At 40.7% G+C, this 20,599-nt stretch overlaps 1 protein-coding gene across 1 annotated transcript in view; it reads right to left on the bottom strand.

The window, feature by feature from the left end:
* si:ch211-126c2.4 (uncharacterized) overlaps positions 1-20,104 on the bottom strand; it is a 47,662-nt gene extending 27,558 nt beyond the window's left edge. The window contains exons 1-2 of the mRNA XM_060927840.1: positions 20,021-20,104; positions 9,291-11,147 (exon numbers count right to left, since the gene is read on the bottom strand). Of these exons, the coding sequence (XP_060783823.1) occupies positions 9,291-11,141 (1,851 nt within the window). The 5' untranslated portion in view covers positions 11,142-11,147; positions 20,021-20,104. The remainder of the gene's footprint in view (positions 1-9,290; positions 11,148-20,020) is intronic.
* Between the last annotated feature and the right edge of the window lie 495 nt (positions 20,105-20,599).

Raw genomic sequence — 20,599 nt, 5'->3', positions numbered from 1 at the left:
ATTAAATTATATATTAAATTTATCTTCTAAAATAACAGACTGTACTCATCACAACCAGTTTATTTCACCATTGGAGATCAGATCACACAAGACATGAGTTAAATGACTCATTTTAAGGATTTAAGTAGGGGATTTAAAAGCATAGCCTCGGATTTCAAGCATATTTCAAGTTTAAAAGCAGTGCCAGCAAACATAAGTGCAATCAATTCAAGTAATAGTTAAGAAATAAAGGGTTTGCAAAACAAGTTGGAGAATTCATTTTAAAAATTTTAGTAAGCTTTCTTGGTTTTTTGCAATTTTTTCCACAGCGCAAGCTAACGGCTACAAAAAACCCGGTGTTCTATTAAGCAGAAGTATACACCCCATGTCCCCCCCTTCCCCTTTCACATAGATTTTGTGGATGTCATAGGAGAGAAATCAACAACAGATATCAAAATCAAAACCGAACACTAAACAAATTTTTATTTACTTATTTAATTTATTGTTTGATTTTTTTTCCCCTTTGTGATGGTCACGGAGGTGATCTGATCCATTTAAATAGCTGCCGGAACACCGAATGAAATGAAAATAGCTGCCGAATCTGACGACGGAGGTTCCGGATCTTGTTCCGTCATGTTCCGGCTCAAATTAAGCCCTGCTGTCAACCCTAAAACACTAGTTCAATTGCATTGTGCAATAAAAACAGTGAATACGGAGATTATTATTGTTGTTGTCTTATTTAGTGTGCTACTCGGGGAGATGGGGGTGCCTGTAAATTTTGGTGGGGCTAGGATCTTCGGTGGTGGAGTTATGAATATTTAAATCCCCGTGCGCATGAGTGACTGGAGCTAGGGCTAAAGCTTTCTGCGATCCACGTTCGCTTCTGATGTCGGATTGGACTGAGCCTAGGCTGGTTTGAAAGGTCTCTGGGAGAGGAATGTGCCTGTAAACTTTGGTGGGGCCAGAACCATCGGTGGCAGTTATGAATTATTTATTTTTAATATAAAAGGGCTGGCTCGAGCCAGGGCTCAGATTAAAGTTTTTGATGAGTAGCGCTTGCATGGGGGCTTTGGGGCGAATAACGGGCCGAGGTGGGGTCGTAGCAGGCCATGATTGTGCTGGTTTGGAAGGGCTCGGGGAGAGGGAGGTGCCTGTAAATTTTGGTGGGGCTAGGACCATCGGTGGGAGAGTTATGAATTTTTAAAGTCGGGCCCACGGTGGTCCCCGTTTCACAGGCTGCGTCACGACATAATATATTCGCCCAGTATAACATCTCATTTCGTCACTCGGAGGAAACCCACGTGGACAACATGCAAACTCCGCACAGAAAGGCCCTTGCCGGCCACGGGGCTCGAACCCAGGACCTTCTTGCTGTGAGGCGACAGCGCTAACCACTACACCACCGTGCCGCCCCCACAATAGAACTTTTTGGTTTAAATGAAAAGTATTATGTTTACAAAAAGGAAAACACTGCATTCCAGCATAAGAACCTTATCCCATCTGTGAAACATGGTGGTGGTGGTATCATGGTTTGGGCCTGTTTTGCTGTATCTGGGCCAGGACGGTTTGCCATCATTGATGGAACAATTAATTCTGAATTATACCAGCGAATTCTAAAGGAAAATGTCAGGACATCTGTCCATGAACTGAATCTCAAGAGAAGGTGGGTCATGCAGCAAGACAATGACCCTAAGCACACAAGTCGTTCTACCAAAGAATGGTTAAAGAAGAATAAAGTTAATGTTTTGGAATGGCCAAGTCAAAGTCCTGACCTTAATCCAATCGAAATGTTGTGGAAGGACCTGAAGCGAGCAGTTCATGTGAGGAAACCCACCAACGTCCCAGAGTGGAAGCTGTTCTGTATGGAGGAATGGGCTAAAATTCCTCCAAGCCGGTGTGCAGGACTGATCAACAGTTACCGGAAACGTTTAGTTGCAGTTATTGCTGCACAAGGGGGTCACGCCAGATACTGAAAGCAAAGGTTCACATACTTTTGCCACTCACAGATATGTAATATTGGATCATTTTCCTCAATAAATAAATGACCAAGTATAATATTTTTGTCTCATTTGTTTAACTGGATTCTCTTTATCTCCTTTTAGGACTTCTGTGAAAATCTGATGTTGTTTTAGGTCATATTTATGCAGAAATATAGAAAATTCTAAAGGGTTCACAAACTTTCAAGCACCACTGTATGAGTACCAGTAAGTTGTAACCAACAGGAATATCCTTCCCCCCCATACTTTTTCTAGACATGGAACTGACCTGTGTGCGCTACTGTTTTCTTGGGTAGAGCTTTCAGCATGTTGTTCTTGAATCTTCTGACATTTTCTTGTAAATTATATTCAATTTGTAGTGTAATTTGGCCTTTGACGATCACAAAAATGTGCCTGGAAATAGCCGATAAGCCAACTCCAGGCATCTAAAGTCCTTCAGCTTCTGGGGCCCTAAAGCAGGCCCCAGACCCCCGGCCTCATCGTTCTGGGCCTTTGGCCCATCATTCGGACAAGCTGAAATTTGGACAGACAGACATTTCAGACTTGTCTGTCCTGTACCAGTCTGCTAAAAAAAATTCCTTATTTCCCCACACTGATACTGAGTAGCACTGCCCATCTCCATGTGTTACAATGACTATTTTCCCATGTCATTTTTCTAATCTAAACTGGCTTTCCATGTCCATTTCAAACTGGTAGCTTTCCCCTCTGCCAATATCTGCACATTTATTTTCTAAATTTTCCCTCCAGAACTTATCCAGAATAGTAACTTTCATTAAGCTGTATTCACATATATACCGGTACGATAGTGGTATAACTGTACCGATACAAATTATACCGGTACAGTTTAGTGCATCTGTCCACACTAGCGAGAAATGTTTGCAGTTTTCTTTCACGGTAGTTGAAATGCACGTGCGCAAAATGTTTCCGTGGTTACAGAGTAACTTCCTTCTGAGAATATGGCGGATGAAACAACGTGTGTGCGCTTTTTGTTATCAATGTACAGTCTGTATTTCAACACTTATTTTCGATCGGCACTGCTCCGGAGTGCGACCGGCCGCATCTTCGCCCATGAAGCGGCGGAGATCACTCGACAGTTGTCTGTACACGTTGATATTTCGACGTGTACGGTACCCCTCAACTGTTCCTGGCATCGCTCGTCTCCCCAAAGCTCCAACAAACACATAACTTCGTCTTTGCTCCATGTAGCTCCACAGTCGTTTTGAGCCATTTTGACGTTTTATTTACAGCTGGAAAGCACGTGCGTATTGTAATGTATGAATAACCCGGAAGTAGGAATGGTTCATTGCGCATGCACATTATATTTGTATCGATACAGAACCGCTTCATCTGTCCACACTACAGCGAAGCGCTACAGTACCGATACTGTACCGGTACGAAACCCATACATTTGTGGATTTCGTACCGATACAGTACCGGTATAGTTGCTAGTGTGGACAGGTGTTGCAGTACGAAAGTAGTATCGTATCGGTACAAAATCCCTAGTGTGGACAGGGTATTATACTATGTCACAAAAAAGCATGGATACACTTGGGAATCAAGTGATTGACAGCCTCTGCGCCATGCTGTACCGTGGTACTGAGAAAAGGGGGTGGGCCTACCAAAAGAGTGGATGTACCCAACTTCGAGTGTTGTCTCTACTCTGCAAACTCTGGTTCCAAATTTGACAACATGGTGGAGGAATACTGGCTTTATTTCTATGGAACAGAAGGGCATGAAGCCATGCCATCCGTGATATTTTTAAAATCATTGTTCTGCACCAAACTAATAACAGCACTCAGTCAAGCTTATGCTGCAGTTAATGTTGTCCAGAAGATATAAAAGAGGTTGGAGGATGTTATAAACAGGAAAGGGTAGGCAAACACGTGATACTTTTCATGATACTTCTGATAACATTGGAACATCTGTGAAAGCCAACACACTAAATGCCCTGTTGCTCTAAATGTCATTTCTCGGTCTTCTGTATTTTATAATCAAGGTTTTGCAAACTTTCGTTTCAGCTGTAGTCGAGAAAGGCTACTGAAGTGCTGTGTGCATGCCTAATTTTTATTACAACCAATTTAATTTCATCTGGAGGTTTGTACATCACTGTTTAATATTACTGTAGACTACAAAATTATAGATTGTAAGCATGAAATACCACAAGCCTTCCAAAATATAGGTGCAACAATAAAAGCAAAAGAACACACCCGAGAGCCACTGGTCGATTCTTTAAGCTTTCCTTTTTAACTGTGCACTGCTGCTGGCTAGATATTTTGATCAGTGGAGTCTCTCAACCCAGAGGTGCCAAGGAGGTGTTTAAGAGTCCCCAGTAAATGTTGCTGAGATGTACAGACCAACTGAAGAAATAGAAGGCTGGAGGTTGTGAGCATATTGCATGTACAAAATGGAGGCACACAGTTGTTTTTAATCAAACGAGACCGTCAATGGCGGTGTAGCTCACTCCGGCCCCGTCTAGTCCAGAAGGAACAATCTAAAGTGGGCCACCTTGCACAGTTCTACCCTCAACCAGTCCAGCTCAAATATTTGAGAGTAGAACTGCACAAGATGGCCCACTTTAGATCGTTCCTTCTGGACTAGACCGGGCCAGAGTGGGTAGAAGTCATACACACCCTAGGTACACCCCTACCCTTCATGCTAGAAAGAATCAAATTTGTTGAAAAATTGAGGGAGAAGAAGCAATGTGTGTGGAAACTGCTCATTAGGGCTTAATGACTCCATATCTTCATTATTATTAATTGTAATTATGCAAATTTGGGTAGAAGCTATGTGCACCACAGGCAGAACTACCTTCCTGCCAAAAAGAATAAGAGTGCTCCGAGAGCACAATATCCCCCCACTGGGAACTAGGCCACAACTCTGGTAAAATGCAACTGAATTGAACGAAATTGCAATATGTGTATTACCGACATATAACAAAGAATCCTGTCAAGTTTCATGAAATTCCTCCAAAAGGTGTGAGAGGAGTTGATTTCAGAAGGCGAGTACCCTTCCCGGAACAGACGGACATCACCACGACATAATCCCCCTCGGGCCTTTTGGCCAATGGGGGATAATAAAAATTGAGGTTAAGTTGATTTCAGAAAGCAAGCACACCTTGATGAAATTGCCAAAGTAAAGTTTGTTAATAATCAAGGGCGTAACTCTGGTAAAATCTGCCCAAATTAAACGAAATTTCAATATGCGGATCACCGTCATACAACAAAGCCTTTTGCCAAGTTTGGTGAAATTCCTCCACAAATTGTGAGAGGAGTTGATTTCAGAAGAACGTACACCCTCATGAAATTACCAAAGTACAAGTTATTTAATCAAGGGTCAAAACTCTGGTAAAAATTTTCACAAATGAAATTAAATCGCAATAAGCGCATTACCGTCATATAACAAGGCCTTTTGCCAAGCTTCAAGAAATTCATACAAAAATTGTGGGAGGAGTTGATGTCAGAAGGCAAGCACACCTTCAGGAAATTGTGAAAGTACAAGGTTGTTAATCAAGGGCTGTAACTCTGGTAAAACGTGACCGAATTTAACGAAATTACAATATGCGTACTACCGACATACAACAATGCCTTTTGTCAAGTTTCGTGAAATTCCTCCAAAAACTGTGAGAGTTGATGATTTCAGAAAGAAAACACTCATGAAATTGTCAAATTATAGTTTTGTTAATCAAGGGCTGTAACTCTGGTAAAATGTGATTGAATTTAACGAAATCATATGCGTAGTACTGACATATAACAAAGAATCCTGCCAAGTGTCGTGAAATTCCTCCAAAAATTGTGAGAGGAGTTGATTTCAGAAGGTGAGCACCCTTCCCGGGATGGACGGACAGACTGACACCACCATAACAATCCTCCTTCGGGGCTTTCAGCCAGCAGGGGATTTAAAAAAAAAAATCAATCTGTGAATAATTGAAAAAGTAGCAAGTTTTGTGAAATGTGGACGCTGCCGGACGGACAACACATGATGGCATAAGCTCACTGGCTTGTCGGCTGGATGAGCTAATAAGTGTAATGTACATTTCTGCATTACACCGTCTATGAATTGAATGATACGGTGAAAAGCAAACAGTACATTTTTCAACACAACCTTGTCCTTTTACAATTCACTTGTCTAATGTCCCTCGTAAAAATGGTGAAATGTTCCCATACAGCCAACATTTTTCACTGATCTGTTGCTCACTATTATTTGAACACATCTAAGCACTAACCTACACAGGACAGCAAACACACAGCATTTTAAATCCCTGTCCAATAATCATTGCTGAACATCTGCATAACTCACCTCAAACATTCCAGACTCATCATCTGATCTTTTATTAGGGACTAATAAAACTGCACTTTGTCTTATGGTTCGTTTCGAGTGTTCTTCAAAGTTAAAATACAGGAGGTCGTGTGTAAAATGTGACAGCTCTGCAATTAAAAAAAAAAACAAAAAACACTAGAGCAACAGAAGGTTACATCCCTGCCCCCCAAAACACTGCATTACTAATCTTAATATGGATGCTGAGGAGTTTAAAAATCCACAGTAATTATGCTGGACCTGACAACCCTACCAGCACCACACAAAGACATTAGAATCACTGCTTTTTAAAGGTAGACTGCCTTTCAGATTTTTCAAATGTAGGTTATGAAAAGAATTTTCCCTAACAACCAATTATTTTTGTTTAGTGGACCAAAAGCTATTGAATTTGAATCACAGACTTCAATTTTATTTATTTTTTTCTAATCGAACACAATTAATGAATTTAGGGCCACATGGCCCTAAATTCTCGGCTATTTTTTCCTGCTTCAACATGACAATTCAAGATACTACATCATGCATGACGTGGTGGGATTTCCCTGTTCATGCAAGGCATTGTGGGATACAAATCTGGAGGATGCGAGTGTGCGAATGAAACATGGATGACCAACTACAGTCATATACCCCTTTTCCACCAAATCAGTTCCAGGGCTGGTTCGGAGCCAGTGCTGGTGCTGGTTCACAACTCGTTCAACTTGCGAGCCAGCTGAGAACCAGCTTGCTTTTCCATCGCTCGCGGTGCTAAGAGAAGACACGTCATTACGTCACTGTATATGTCAGTTACGTCGTTGTATACGTCATTACGTCGCTGTATATGTCAGTTACGTCGCTACGTTTGCATAAACCTTGGCGTGAATATCGAAGCAAAAACACGGAAGAAGCAGCAGCAACAACAATAACTAATAATAATGGATGACTTCGCGTTTGTACAGCTGCTGCTTCTCGCCGCTTAAAAATGGCGATCTTTCGCGGTCTTGTTATTGTTGTCGGTCTTAACAACTCCGCCCCCCCACTGACGTAAGCGGTTCTTTCCTCTGGCCCAGCAGAGAGTTGGTGCTAGCCTGGAACCGGTTTTTCTGGCCCCAGAGCCAGTTCTTTGTCAGTGGAAACAGAAAACCCGGTTCCAAACTAAGCACTGGCCCCGAACCAGCCCTGGAACTGCTTTGGTGGAAAAGGGGCAATAGAAAGCGAGAAAAGATGTTATGTTACAAAGGAAAGGAAATGCAGGACCAAACTAATAAATAGTGGTCAGAGAGCACCTTGGAGCGATCAGCTGCACATTTAGTGACAGAATGATGTAACTGTCAGTGCACGGTCAAAGGTAAACCTGCATGTGAGCACACAGACTTCCTCTGTCTGCTTGACTGAGTGAAGAGTGATTTTATGCACATTGTTTGCTAGGGAATCCCCTCACATTAAATAACTTCCCAGTCATAGAATGGCCTGATATTTTGAGATATTACAGAAATAAACACACACACAAATAAATTATATATATATATATATATATATATATATATATATATATATATATATATATATATAATCTCTAGCCGCTTTATCCTTCTACAGGGTCATTCATTCATATATATATATATATATATATATTTATTTATTTTACACACACACACACAATGACCAAATTTCAGAAGGAACTAAATTTCACCGATTTTATGAAATCGAAAGGCCATCTCGCTTTAATGTCCTCCATCTACATTCAGGTTCTTGCTGATGTTATAGTGGCACCCCCCCATTTACTGTAAAGAACATTGAGAATCAAAATATTTAGAGAAAACTATTTTAAGGGGTTTTTACAGTGTGTTGACTTTCTTTTTCATAACTTTGTGCTTAGTCACACATGGGCTTCAGTCTGTTGTCTACTCATCAGAAAGGCTTTTCATGTGTAAGGCGTCCCAGTTGGCATTTAGGGCTTCATTTTTAAGACATCTTAAAGGAGAAATGAAGTCATTTTTAAACTTGCTTTATTTCTTAACGCGTTATTCAATTACGTTTTCGGTTTTTGAAACTTTATATCATGACTCGTATTGGCAACTAATTGCAATTAAATACGCTTATCAATCTATTTGGTTTTTAGCCATGTTGAATTTAGTTAATTTGGTCAATGGTAGGCATCGCTTATCTGCACGATCTTCATGAGACTTGTGCGAAACTTCAAACTGTCAAGTGTCAGCCAGGTGTCAGTGCTGCCATTTTGAAAACTGTTTTCCAAACGGAATATTGCACAAAGACGAGTTTAAATGACTATTAATGCCTACTTTTTCAAACTTTCCTGATTGCTCTCAAAAAACAAACAAAACTTCCGGCTTGATGACATCAGCGTTCGAAAGAGGGCATGCGCGTCTTTTGACAACGTTGGCAAATGTTGATCACTTTGATTTCCACTGTACGTTTTGCTTCCGTCCTATGATGTCTCGCACAGGTCTCAACGAATCTCGTTTACAGCCATTGATATATTACAGAGCATATTTCAAACACTCAACTTGCTATAGCAGTGACAAAATAGCTGTCAAAAATGCATTCCTATATTTAATAAAATTAGATAAATAGAATTTTGATGATAAAAATAATTTGCCTTCAGTTCTCCTTTAAATCCCACCATTTTAGGAATGCTTTTAACACCAGTAGTCCTTTCTGGTTGCTGTTACTACCATCATGTGGTGTATCCTGTGCAGTCATGTTGACTTGTGTAACAAATCTTTATTCCTTTGTTATGGCTTGATATTTTGCTTATTATTTTCTTTAAGTCTTGTTGCTCTTTGCTTCTAGAAGAGTTCATTACAAATAAAAAAATGTACATTTATCATCATAATCATTAAAAATCGTGCGTATGAACACCCTTACCATACTCTATGTTGATGCCAGCAGTGAAGTTGACTCAGTAACAGCCTCAAATCCCCTTATGATTGTACACAATAACAAGCCAACAGAATAAAAACCAATGCCATTTAGTCACCGTAAAAGATAAACCATATTTCCTACCTTTATAGTGGAAGCATTCTTTGCAGAAGCAAGCGTTTTCCCTTTATTAAGCTGGACTGTCCTCCTCATGCTGTGTAGAGCAGATGAGGACGTCTCTGGCTGATTTAAAGCTTGTGCTGCTGCAATCTTTGGTTTAACCACCGCTGACGTGACCTGCAAGGTGGGAGGCCTTGAAAGGAGCTGAGTCTTGGGAATATTGGATTTAAAAGAGGGTTGGGGAATTTTCCTTCTGACTGCAGTTTTCAAAGGGGGTTTGTTCACAACCGCTGCTTCAGAGCTAGTGGAATTTGACTTGCCGTTTGCTGAAACTTTCTGGATCTCACTACAGGTGTCAGACTTGACGGGCAACGGCTGTGTCTTTGATGCATCCAATCCTTCAGTCTCGCCAACATCAACCGTGTCATTGTTTAGCTGGGTGTCCATACTGTTGATCACAGAGTGTGGTTTTTGTACTTTTGTGGGCTTTGCAGATCTCAGTCTATCAAAGTCTCTTCCCAGAACAATAGGTGTAGATGCAACAAGGGGACATGGTTTCAAATCAAGCATCTCATCCAATGAAAACATACTACTTTGGCTGATGTCCAAGTTGTGGCAAACTTCACCATCAGAAACTCCATTTTTTCTCCTAAATAGGTCCTGTTGCTGCTCTTTACCATCAGTCTCAGGAAGATCTAGAGTTCTGCCACAGCAGTCAGCCACATCAACTTTCACTGGTGCAGCAGTGTTGACTGGAGCTGATCCAGATACAGGTGTGTCTTTTACAGTTATACCACAGTTAGTACTAGACTGCATTGGTAATTCCATGTTGGAGCTTTTGATCATACTCCGAGTGGCATTTGTCAAGTCGGGATCAAGCTCTGGAGGTGAGAGGTCAGTGGTTGTATTGGCTTTAGTGAATGTTCGGTCAACAGGTTCCACATTTACAGACCCTGGATGAGCAACTTCTGTGGGAACATCAGCACTCAAGTTAACGGATGCATTGGTCTCCTCTGCAGCCTTTGTAAAAGTGCTTTGCTTTTCACAGTCCTTACTACATATACATCCTTCAGTGCTCTGCTCTTGTTTATGTCCATTTGACTGAGTAATATCTACAGTTCCATTGAGCTTCTGAGTTGTCTGCTCTGTGGTAGATGTTTGTGGCCCCTCAAACTCAACAGTTGAGTTTAAACATTTTTCATGTAAATGCTTGTCTTCCACACTTGCGTCATCATCATTTGAAATAGTACAACCAAGTCTGGACAACTTTTCTTGAACTTCTTCCGACTTTTCAAGAGTAACGTTGCTTGACCCTGTTTCATTAGGAACAGGATTAGTCAAATTTAATCCAGAAAACTTCTCTTTAAGGTCTTTAGCCATGTCAAAAGTACTGTTCTTTGACTCCACTCCTAAGTCACATTTTTCTGTACAACTTGTGGACTGTATGGAATGACAGCAGACATCAGGTACACCTCCCCTTGGATTGGATTCAGTTACATGAGTAATGTCTTCATGACTGTCCTTTGCAGATGTAATGGACATGCTGAAATCTATTGAATGACCATTCTCTATTGGTATACTAAGCCAGCTGTTATATGCAGCCTTTGTATGAACTCCTGCTCCTGAAAAGACCTCATCTTGAGTTTTTGTGAATGTTTTTAACTGTTCTTGAGCGGACAAATTTGAGGGAGCTACTGGTCCATTTGACGTGAAGGACGGATCCATAGTCTCATCAAAAATTCCTGAAACATTGGGAAAAGTCTCATCACTGAGTTTGTAAAATGAGGAATTGGAACATTCTGGTAATAGGGAAGATGCATTCCTCTGAAGAACGGACAGCCGGAGCCCACTGCCAGTGCTGCGTGCCTGCTCCATAATCACCTAAAAGTTATGAAAGACAGAAATAATGTATACATAATGTGTGAGATATTGGGTGGGAACAACTTCTCATCTCATTATCTCTAGCTGCTTTATCCTGTTCTACAGGGTCGCAGGCAAGCTGGAGCCTATCCCAGCTGGAGCCTATCCCAGCTGACTACAGGCGAAAGGCGGGGTACACCCTGGACAAGTCGCCAGGTCATCACAGGGCTGACACAGAGACAACCATTCACACTCACACCTACGGTCAATTTAGAGTCACCAGTTAACCTAACCTGCATGTCTTCGGACTGTGGGGGAAACCGGAGCACCCGGAGGAAACCCACGCGGACATGGGGAGAACATGCAAACTCCGCTCAGAAAGGCCCTCGCCGGCCACGGGGCTCGAGCCCGGACCTTCTTGCTGTGAGGCGACAGCACTAACTACTACACCACCGTGCCGCCCCGGGAACAACTTGTATTATTACCTCCGCCCAAGGAGGTTATGTTTTCGGGAGCGTTGGTTGGTTTGTTTGTCTGTTAGCAACATTACGGAAAAAGTTATGAACAGATTGCTCTGAAATTATTTCCAGAGGTGTGACTGGGCACAAGTAACAATCCATTAAATTTTGGCGGTGATCCGGATCACCTTCTGGATCCAGGAATTTTTTTAAAGGATTCTTGGCGGAGGTCTGCGCTCTCAGAGTGCTTTTCTAGTTCTTAATAAAATCAACCATCAGGATCAACAAATCAAAAGTAGCTAACAGCAAAGCAAGCAATTTCTGATAGGGTACATGATGGAGAACTCACATTTGTTTGCTTAAAGAAAGGTCACTCACTAAGAGGATAATATAATTCTTGACAGTTAACTATCTGCATTTAAAGGTTCTGACTGCAATGTTGAATTCTGGGCAAAATGTTCTATGGCTATAGCTATTGGAGTTTCGAGATACCACAATGCTGCACGCACCATATACCCTATGCATCACTGTTTTGCTGAGATAAAACGCGTCCCACATTTTATGATTCCGAAAATTGCCGAAGCAAGCGAACAGCAATACATCACGTGACCACCTTGGGGTGTGTTTGACTTACTTTTAACCAAAACAAGGTCAGCATGGAGGACTCCGCTCTCCCACCAGCTAAAAGCCAGCGGAAGAGAAAAGTTAAGCCTGCCTAGTGAGCAGAACTGCAAGACAGACCAAGGTTAAAGGACGTGTCATTTTTCTGGACAGATAACCAAATCATTCTAGCTAGCGTGTAGCTATCTTAGCCTTAGAATGCATGGGCTCAATTCCATGGTAGTGAGTACGGAGCTAGAGGAGCCTTTAACATGCCGCCATCGTAACTGCAGATTTGTTTATACGGCCAAGTTGTGTGTTTGACAACAAGTGTACAAGAGTGATTCTAAGTCCAATTTAGTAAACATCTACAGATAAACTCGCAGAAGTTACATCTAAGAGAACAATGCCAGAGACCTGTAGTGCTTTTGGATGTAATAACAAACGTAGAGATAAGCCTGGTTCAACTTTTCACCACTTCCCGGCGAACCCAGAAAGACGAGAAAAACGCAGAGCTGCAGTTAAATGGGAACATTGAATGGTAAAAGCATTCCAGTGTGTGGAGAACATTTTATATCAGGTTAGTGTGAAAGCTATGTGCAACATTAAAATGTATACCTGGATGTGGGCTTTAGACGTGATATATTTTATTAGACCTAATGCTTGGCTCAACAAGCAGCAAGCTTGTTATGTACCAATAATGTAGACTCAGCTAAACACCATAAAATATGCTAGATCTCAGCCCTGGCTTGTTTAATACTACTAGAAGCTCACGTTTGAGCTTACCTGTGTCATAATAAAGGTATTTTTCTTTATCTGGAATTTCCCATAACATTCCGGCACGAAACCTGCCTCAAAATATTGATATTGGTAGGCATCTGTATTTTTGTCTGCCTTTAGCATCTCTGGTGTATTTAGAGGTCCTAAATACTAAATAGTTCAGGATGTCGTAGTGTCCCAAATCTGGTCACTGGTTTGCTGAACACTTTTCAAGTGGAAATACATTTGTGGGTAAATTAAGAAGCAGCCTTTATTCTTGTCACATGTACACACAAGCACAGAAAAATTCCTCCTTTGCATTTAAACCATCTGAAGCTGTGAATGTGGGTGCGCACACAGCAAGCATGCAGTGAGCAGAATAAATAAATACATTCGCGGGTAAATTATATGGATCTGTAATGCCTGCATGTTTCAGCTTTTGGATGTAATGCGATCTACTGGTGTAATCTAAATTTTTAATTGTCACAATGTTTTCTGCGCGTCGCCATTTTGGTATGATGCAGTTCTATAGTTATGCCAATTAGTTAAAGCCCCTCGTGTTCAGCTATTTCTGTAGGGCCATACTGTTTATCTCGAGTTAGGAAAATGGTCCAAAAACAGAGAAAAAAGTGACCATTAGCACATCGAAATGATCACATCTCGTCCGCATGATATTGTTCTTGTAAGACATAGGAAAATTTGCAAAATAAATAATAATAATTATTTCACATGACTTTGCAGTCAGCACTTTTAACAGATGAACTTTTGGGCCATTTAAAAAAAAATTGTACCAATTACGGTAAAGAAATGAAAAAAATTGTCACTCTTTCTATAAATGTACAAAAAAGATTGCCTATTGATTAAAATCAAGTCCTACTAATCAGCAAAGCTAGATTCCTATTATTTTTATAAAAACATTAATTATTCTGAAATTGTGGCTTTATTTACCGTTACCATACCAAAAAAGCTTTTATTATATTTCATTATTATATTCATCTGGTACACAATGACTTAAAATATCTCATCTCTCATTATCCCTAGCTGCTTTATCCTGTTCTACAGGGTCGCAGGCAAGCTGGAGCCTATCCCAGCTGACTACGGGCGAAAGGCGGGGTACACCCTGGACAAGTCGCCAGGTCATCACAGGGCTGACACATAGACACAGACAACCATTCACACTCACATTCACACCTACGGTCAATTTAGAGTCACCAGTTAACCTAACCTGCATGTCTTTGGACTGTGGGGGAAACCGGAGCACCCAGAGGAAACCCACGCGGACACGGGGAGAACATGCAAACTCCACACAGAAAGGCCCTCGCCGGCCACGGGGCTCGAACCCGGACCTTCTTGCTGTGAGGCGACGGCGCTAACCATTACACCACCGTGCCGCCCGACTTAAAATATTTTAAATTAAATTCTATTTGCCTATTTGGCCCGGAAATCTAGAGAAAAACAGACATTTATGCATGATTTTCTCTTTACCGTTACCAAAGTTTCTTTACCGTTATTAGGAATGGTAACGGTAAAGAGGTGTCTCATTCTCTTACAACACAGCATGACAGTTATGCTTTCAAATAATTGCTCATATTTCATCACTCAAACTTAACAACTACAAATAGTTTCTATTTGATCACTGATATCTATAAGATATGTGCATCACGGTAAAGAAAGTATATTTGTGTGACATGAGTAATTAATGAAATGTTTTGCTCACCTTTCAGCCTCCACTGCCTCAAAAAAATTCAAAATGGAGTCCCAACATCCTGCCACTTCAGGATGTCGAACAGCTCCCTCTTTAGCAAGCACTAATTATTTTCAAAAATATGTTTTTGGGTAACGGTAAAGAAACTAAAGTAACACAATATTTTTTGAATTTATAAAAAAAAAAAAAAAAATCAGATAATGTACTCAATACTTTTGTTTAAACACCTAATTAGTTATTTTTGTGAAAAATAAAATTTACTCCTGAGTAAGTTCAAGAATGTAAGATATATTTATGAATAATTAGTTTTTGCATTGGTAACGGTAAAGAAAAATTATAAATCACCCTTATTTTTCTTAAACAAGATAAAAACTTTATGAAAATTTAGAGAGGTTTTTGTCTATGCAGTTATGTGAATCATTTTTCAATTAAACCCCTCTGTTCTGATGAGAAACAAAAATAAGTGAAGACGACTTCTTTACCGTAATAGGTACATTTTTTTGAAAATGGCCCTTTTATAAAACCTTCTGCGGTTTTGTCTCAGAAGTTTACATACGCTTATTATTGGACACGTCATGGCAATATTCTGCTTTCGGTGATTTCTTTGAACTTTTTGGGGGGTAATTATGATTGTACAACATACAGCTAATAGGGGAAAAAATTTGGTGCACAAGTTTTAAATTATTGTGGGTTTCTGGAGAGCAACACAGGGTCACAATTACATATACAGGGTCAAAAATACACAAACAGCACACCTAATATTTGGTTAAACATCCTTAAGCAAGTTTCATCTTGACCAGATGCTCTTGATGGCAACCAACAAGCTTCTGGCAGAATTCTGGTTGGATATTTGACCATTCTTCTTGGCAGAATTACTAAAGTTCAATTAATTTAGTTGGTTTCCTGGCACGGACCCGACTTCAATTCAATTCAACTTTATTTGTATAGCATGTTTCACAAGCAATAGTGTCACAAAGCAGCTTTACAGAAATAGTTTCCAGAGATAAACTTTTACATGTATAATTTAAATAATGTATACCTAATGAGCAAGCAAAAGGCAATGGTGGCAAAGAAAAATTCCCATGAAACAACATGAAGAAAACTTGAACCCATACTCATCTGGGTGACACCAGATAGCATGATAAATAACTCACTTCTACACCTTGACCAGATGCTTTTGATGGCAATCAACAAGCTTCTGGCAGAATTCTGGTTGGATATTTGACCATTCTTAGCCATATGGTCAAAAAGTGCAATTGTGTAATCAGGAAATCAATCAGTTTCAAGCACAGTCCACATATTTTCAACAATGTTGCGGTCCGGACTTTGGGAAGGCCATTCCAAAAGCTTAAATGGTCAAAAAGTGCAATTGTGTAATCAGGAAATTAATCAGTTTCAAGCACAGTCCACATATTTTCAACAATGTTGCGGTCCGGACTTTGGGAAGGCCATTCCAAAAGCTTAAATGGTTAGCCTGTTTATCTATTCCACAACCACACATGGGTGTTTGGGGTCATTCTCCTTTTGGAACACCAAATCTTATCCAGGTTTTAACTGTCTAGCTGATGGTTTGAGGTTATGCAAAATAATGCTGAGGTAGTCCTTTTTCTCCACTATTCCATCCACTTTGTTTAATCATGTTTAACAGTTGCTTAACAGTTGGTACAGTGTTCTTGTGGTTGAATAGCTCTCCTTTACTCCTCCAAACATGTATCTGGTCATCGTGGCCGAACAACTCAATCTTTTTCTTATCATACTATGAAATTTCTTCCAGAAGGCTTTTTCTTTGTCCACGTAGTCAACTGCAAACTTCAGTTGAGTGTGAAGGTGTCAATTTTAAAGCAGGGTCTTCTTTCTTGGGCAGCAGCCTCTCAGCCCATGGAGATATAAAACTCGCTTGACTGTAAACAGTGACACTGGTGTTCCAGCAGCTTCCAGTTCATAGCAGGCCTGGGACTTGCTGGTTCCTGATCATCTGAACCAATTTCCTCTCTGCTGAAGGTGACCATCTGGGTCTTCAAGATCTTGGCAAAGTAGCTACACCTCCCAATGACTTGTACTTGTCAAACAAATCCCTTTTATGTTGGCACAGAGAAGCTGCCAGCTGTAGTCAATCACAATCAGGAAGGTAAGAGGCTTTGGCAATTTAAAAGACATTTTGGAACTTTCAGCACCACTTAATTAATAACTTAAAGTAGGTGTAGGTATTTTTTTTTTTACCCTAAATGTATTCTATTTTACCCTACATACAGTGGTGCTTGAAAGTTTGTGAACCCTTTAGAATTTTCTATATTTCTGCATAAATATGACCTAAAACATAATCAGATTTTCACACAAGTCCTAAAAGTAGATAAAGAGAACCCAGTTAAACACATGAGAAAAATATTATACCTGGTCATTTATTTATTGAGGAAAATGATCCAATATTACATATCCATGATTGGCAAAAGTATGTGAACCTTTGCTTTCAGTATCTGGTGTGACCCCCTTGTGCAGCAATAACTGCAACTAAACGTTTCCGGTAACTGTTGATCAGTCCTGCACACCAGCTTGACACCAGCTTGGAGGAATTTTAGCCCATTCGTCCATACAGAACAGCTTCAACTCTGGGATGTTGGTGGGTTTCCTCACATGAACTGCTCGCTTCAGGTCCTTCCACGACATTTTGATTAGATTAAGGTCAGGACTTTGACTTGGCCATTCCAAAACATTAATTTTATTCTTCTTTAACCATTCTTTGGTAGAACGACTTGTGTGCTTAGGGTCGTTGTCCTGCTGCATGACACACCTTCTCTTGAGATTCAGTTAATGGACAGATGTCCTGACATTTTCCTTTAGAATTCGCTGGTATAATTCAGAATTTATCGTTCCATCAAGGATGACAAGCCGTCCTGGCCCAGATGCAGCAAAATAGGCCCAAACCATGATACTACCACCACCATGTTTCACAGATGGGATAAGGTTCTTATGCTGGAATGCAGTGTTTTCCTTTCTCCAAACATAACGCTTCTCATTTAATCCAAAAAGTTCTATTTTGGTCTCATCCATCCACAAAACATTTTTCCAATAGCCTTCTGGCTTGTCCACATGCTCTTTAGCAAACTGCAGATGAGCAGTAATGTTCTTTTTGGAAAGCAGTGGCTTTCTCCTTGCAACCCTGCCATGCACACCATTGTCATTCAGTGTCCTGATGGTGGACTCATGAACATTAGCCAATGTGATAGAGGTCTTCAGTTGCTTAGAAGTTACCCTGGGGTCCTTTGTGACCTCGCCGACTATTACACGCTTTGCTCTTGGAGCTGGTCGACCACTCCTGGGGAGGATAACAGTGGTCTTGAATTTCCTCCATTTGTACACAATCTGTCTGACTGTGGATTGGTGGAGTCCAAACTCTTTAGAGATGGTTTTGTAACCTTTTCCAGCCTGATGAGCATCAACAACGCTTTTTCTGAGGTCCTCAGAAATCTCTTTTGTTCGTGCCATGATACACTTCCACAAACATGTGTTGTGAAGATCAGACTTTGATAGATCCCTGTTCTTTAAATAAAACAGGGTGCCCACTCACACCTGGTTGTCATCCCATTGATTGAAAACACCTGACTAATTTCACCATCAAATTAACTGCTAATCCTAGAGGTTCACATACTTTTGACACTCACAGGTATGTAATATTGGATCATTTTCCTCAATAAATAAAATGACCAAGTATAATATTTTTGTCTCATTTGTGTAACTGGGTTCTCTTTATCTACCTTTAGGACTTGTGTGAAAATCTGATGGTTTAGGTCATATTTATGCAGAAATATAGAAAATTCTAAAGGGTTCACAAACTTTCAAGCACCACTGTATATAGACCAGCTGAAGAACAAGCCATCAAGTCGCAAAAACCTACTTGGCAAGCTTGCCAACACTAGCTGGGGAGCGGACCCAACCACACTTAAGCAGACTGCTTTAGCACTGTGTTACTCAACAGCTGAATACCGTTCACCTGTGTGGGCTAGGTCATGCCATTAACCCAGAACTGCACAAAGCATGTCGCACTACCACTGGCAACCTTACACCAACACCCATGCCAGTTCTCTACAAGCTAGCAAGCATCTCACCACCTTCAGTCAGGTGCAACACTATCAGCAAGACTGAAAAAGACAAGCAAATGACTGACAATAGACACCCACTTTACAATCATCATGGAGTAACAAGAAGACTCCAATCGCGGAACAGCTTTGCAACAGTAACTGGTTTAGAGAACATGTGGTCATCAGAGTACAGACTCAAGGAACGGATGGCAAATGACCAATTCCACCATAACGAGACTGTCCCCAAACCCAGTGAGGATCTTCCCAATGGAAATTCCCTCTGCAGGAAAGACTGGGTCACATTAAATCGTGCAAGACCCAAGGTAGGCAAAACAGGAGACAACCTTCTGAAGTGGGGACTCACCGCAAGCACTGTGTGCCCCTATAGTGAAGTGATGAACTTTATTCATCACACGCTTGTGAAATTCCTCTCTGCATTTAACCCATCCGAAGCAGTGAACACACATATACCCAGAGCAGTGGGCAGTCATGCTAACAGCACCCGGGGAACAGTTGGGAATTAGGTGCCTCGCTCAAGGGCACCTCAGCCCAGGGCCGTCCCATATTAACCTAATCGCATGTCTTTGGACTGTGGGGGAAACCGGAGCAAACCCACACAGACACGGGGAGAACATGCAAACTCCATACAGAAAGGCCCCCACCGGCCGCTGGGCTCAAACCCAGAACATTCTTGCTGTGAGGTGACCGTGCTAACCACTTACACCACCGTGCCACCCGCACAGTGTGAACCTGTCCAAACCATGGATCATCTACTCCAAGGATGGCCACTGGGCCCAAGCTGCTCTGACCAAGACCTTCTGGAAGTTAACAAAACTGCCTGAGTGTGGATACAGTGGTGGCAAGAGAAGATATGATGAGGACCCTATATGTACAATTTGGACCCCGTGTTGAATTCCCAAAATAAATTAAAAGTTTTCACCAAATTATTTTCTTTTTAATTATTAGAAGGTGTATGTTGTACAATCATTCTGCCCCAGAAAAAGAACAGTGCAAATAAATCACTGGAAGCCCAATATTGTTATGGCATTCGTGTCCATGATGAGTGTGTAAACTTCTGCCCTCAAATGTATGAGGCTACTGCTTGTGTGTACTTTCCTGAGTTATATCAAACACATGAATATCCATGTCTGCTCGTTAACACACACACACACACACACACACACGATAAATAGCAATGAGTCGCTTCTGTTAAAAGTCTATAATAATTTAATCCCTTTACAAAGATCATTAACGCTCAATATTAACTATCAAGATATGACAGACAATAAGACTTACCTAATTATTTGAGAGAGCAGTGTTTTAACACTAACTTAATAACCGAGCAAAGTAACTACACTGCTATGCGGAAGACGATTGACAAGGAGCAGATTTTAAAAGTTTCACCACAGTTTCTGATTGGATCAGAAGACATACGTCACCAGGAAGAACACGCCCCGGAAAACATTACGCTTCTAACGGAAGCAGCAACGGCAGAATCCTGATATAAATTTTCTTCTTGTCATGTCATATCAAATACACACAGAGAGATAAATAAAATAATGAGCGAACATAATTTGCATTATTGTACTAATATTAGCCAGAAATGTTTGTATCCGTTATTTATTTATTTATTTATTTATTTATTTTGGTGCTTGAAAGTTTGTGAACCCTTTGGAATTTTCTATATTTCTGCATAAATATGACCTAAAACATCATCAGATTTTCACACAAGTCCTAAAAGTAGATAAAGAGAACCCGGTTAAATGATCCAATATTACATATCTGTGAGTGGCAAAAGTATGTGAACCTCTAGGATTAGCAGTTAATTTGAAGGTGAAATTAGAGTCAGGTGTTTTCAATCAATGGGATGACAAT

The sequence above is a fragment of the Neoarius graeffei genome, chromosome 8 (genome assembly GCF_027579695.1).
Source record: "Neoarius graeffei isolate fNeoGra1 chromosome 8, fNeoGra1.pri, whole genome shotgun sequence".
NCBI classification, from domain to species: Eukaryota; Metazoa; Chordata; class Actinopteri; order Siluriformes; family Ariidae; genus Neoarius; species Neoarius graeffei.
Note: the sequence above shows the minus strand (reverse complement) of the source record. Positions and strands in the feature narration are given on the sequence as shown.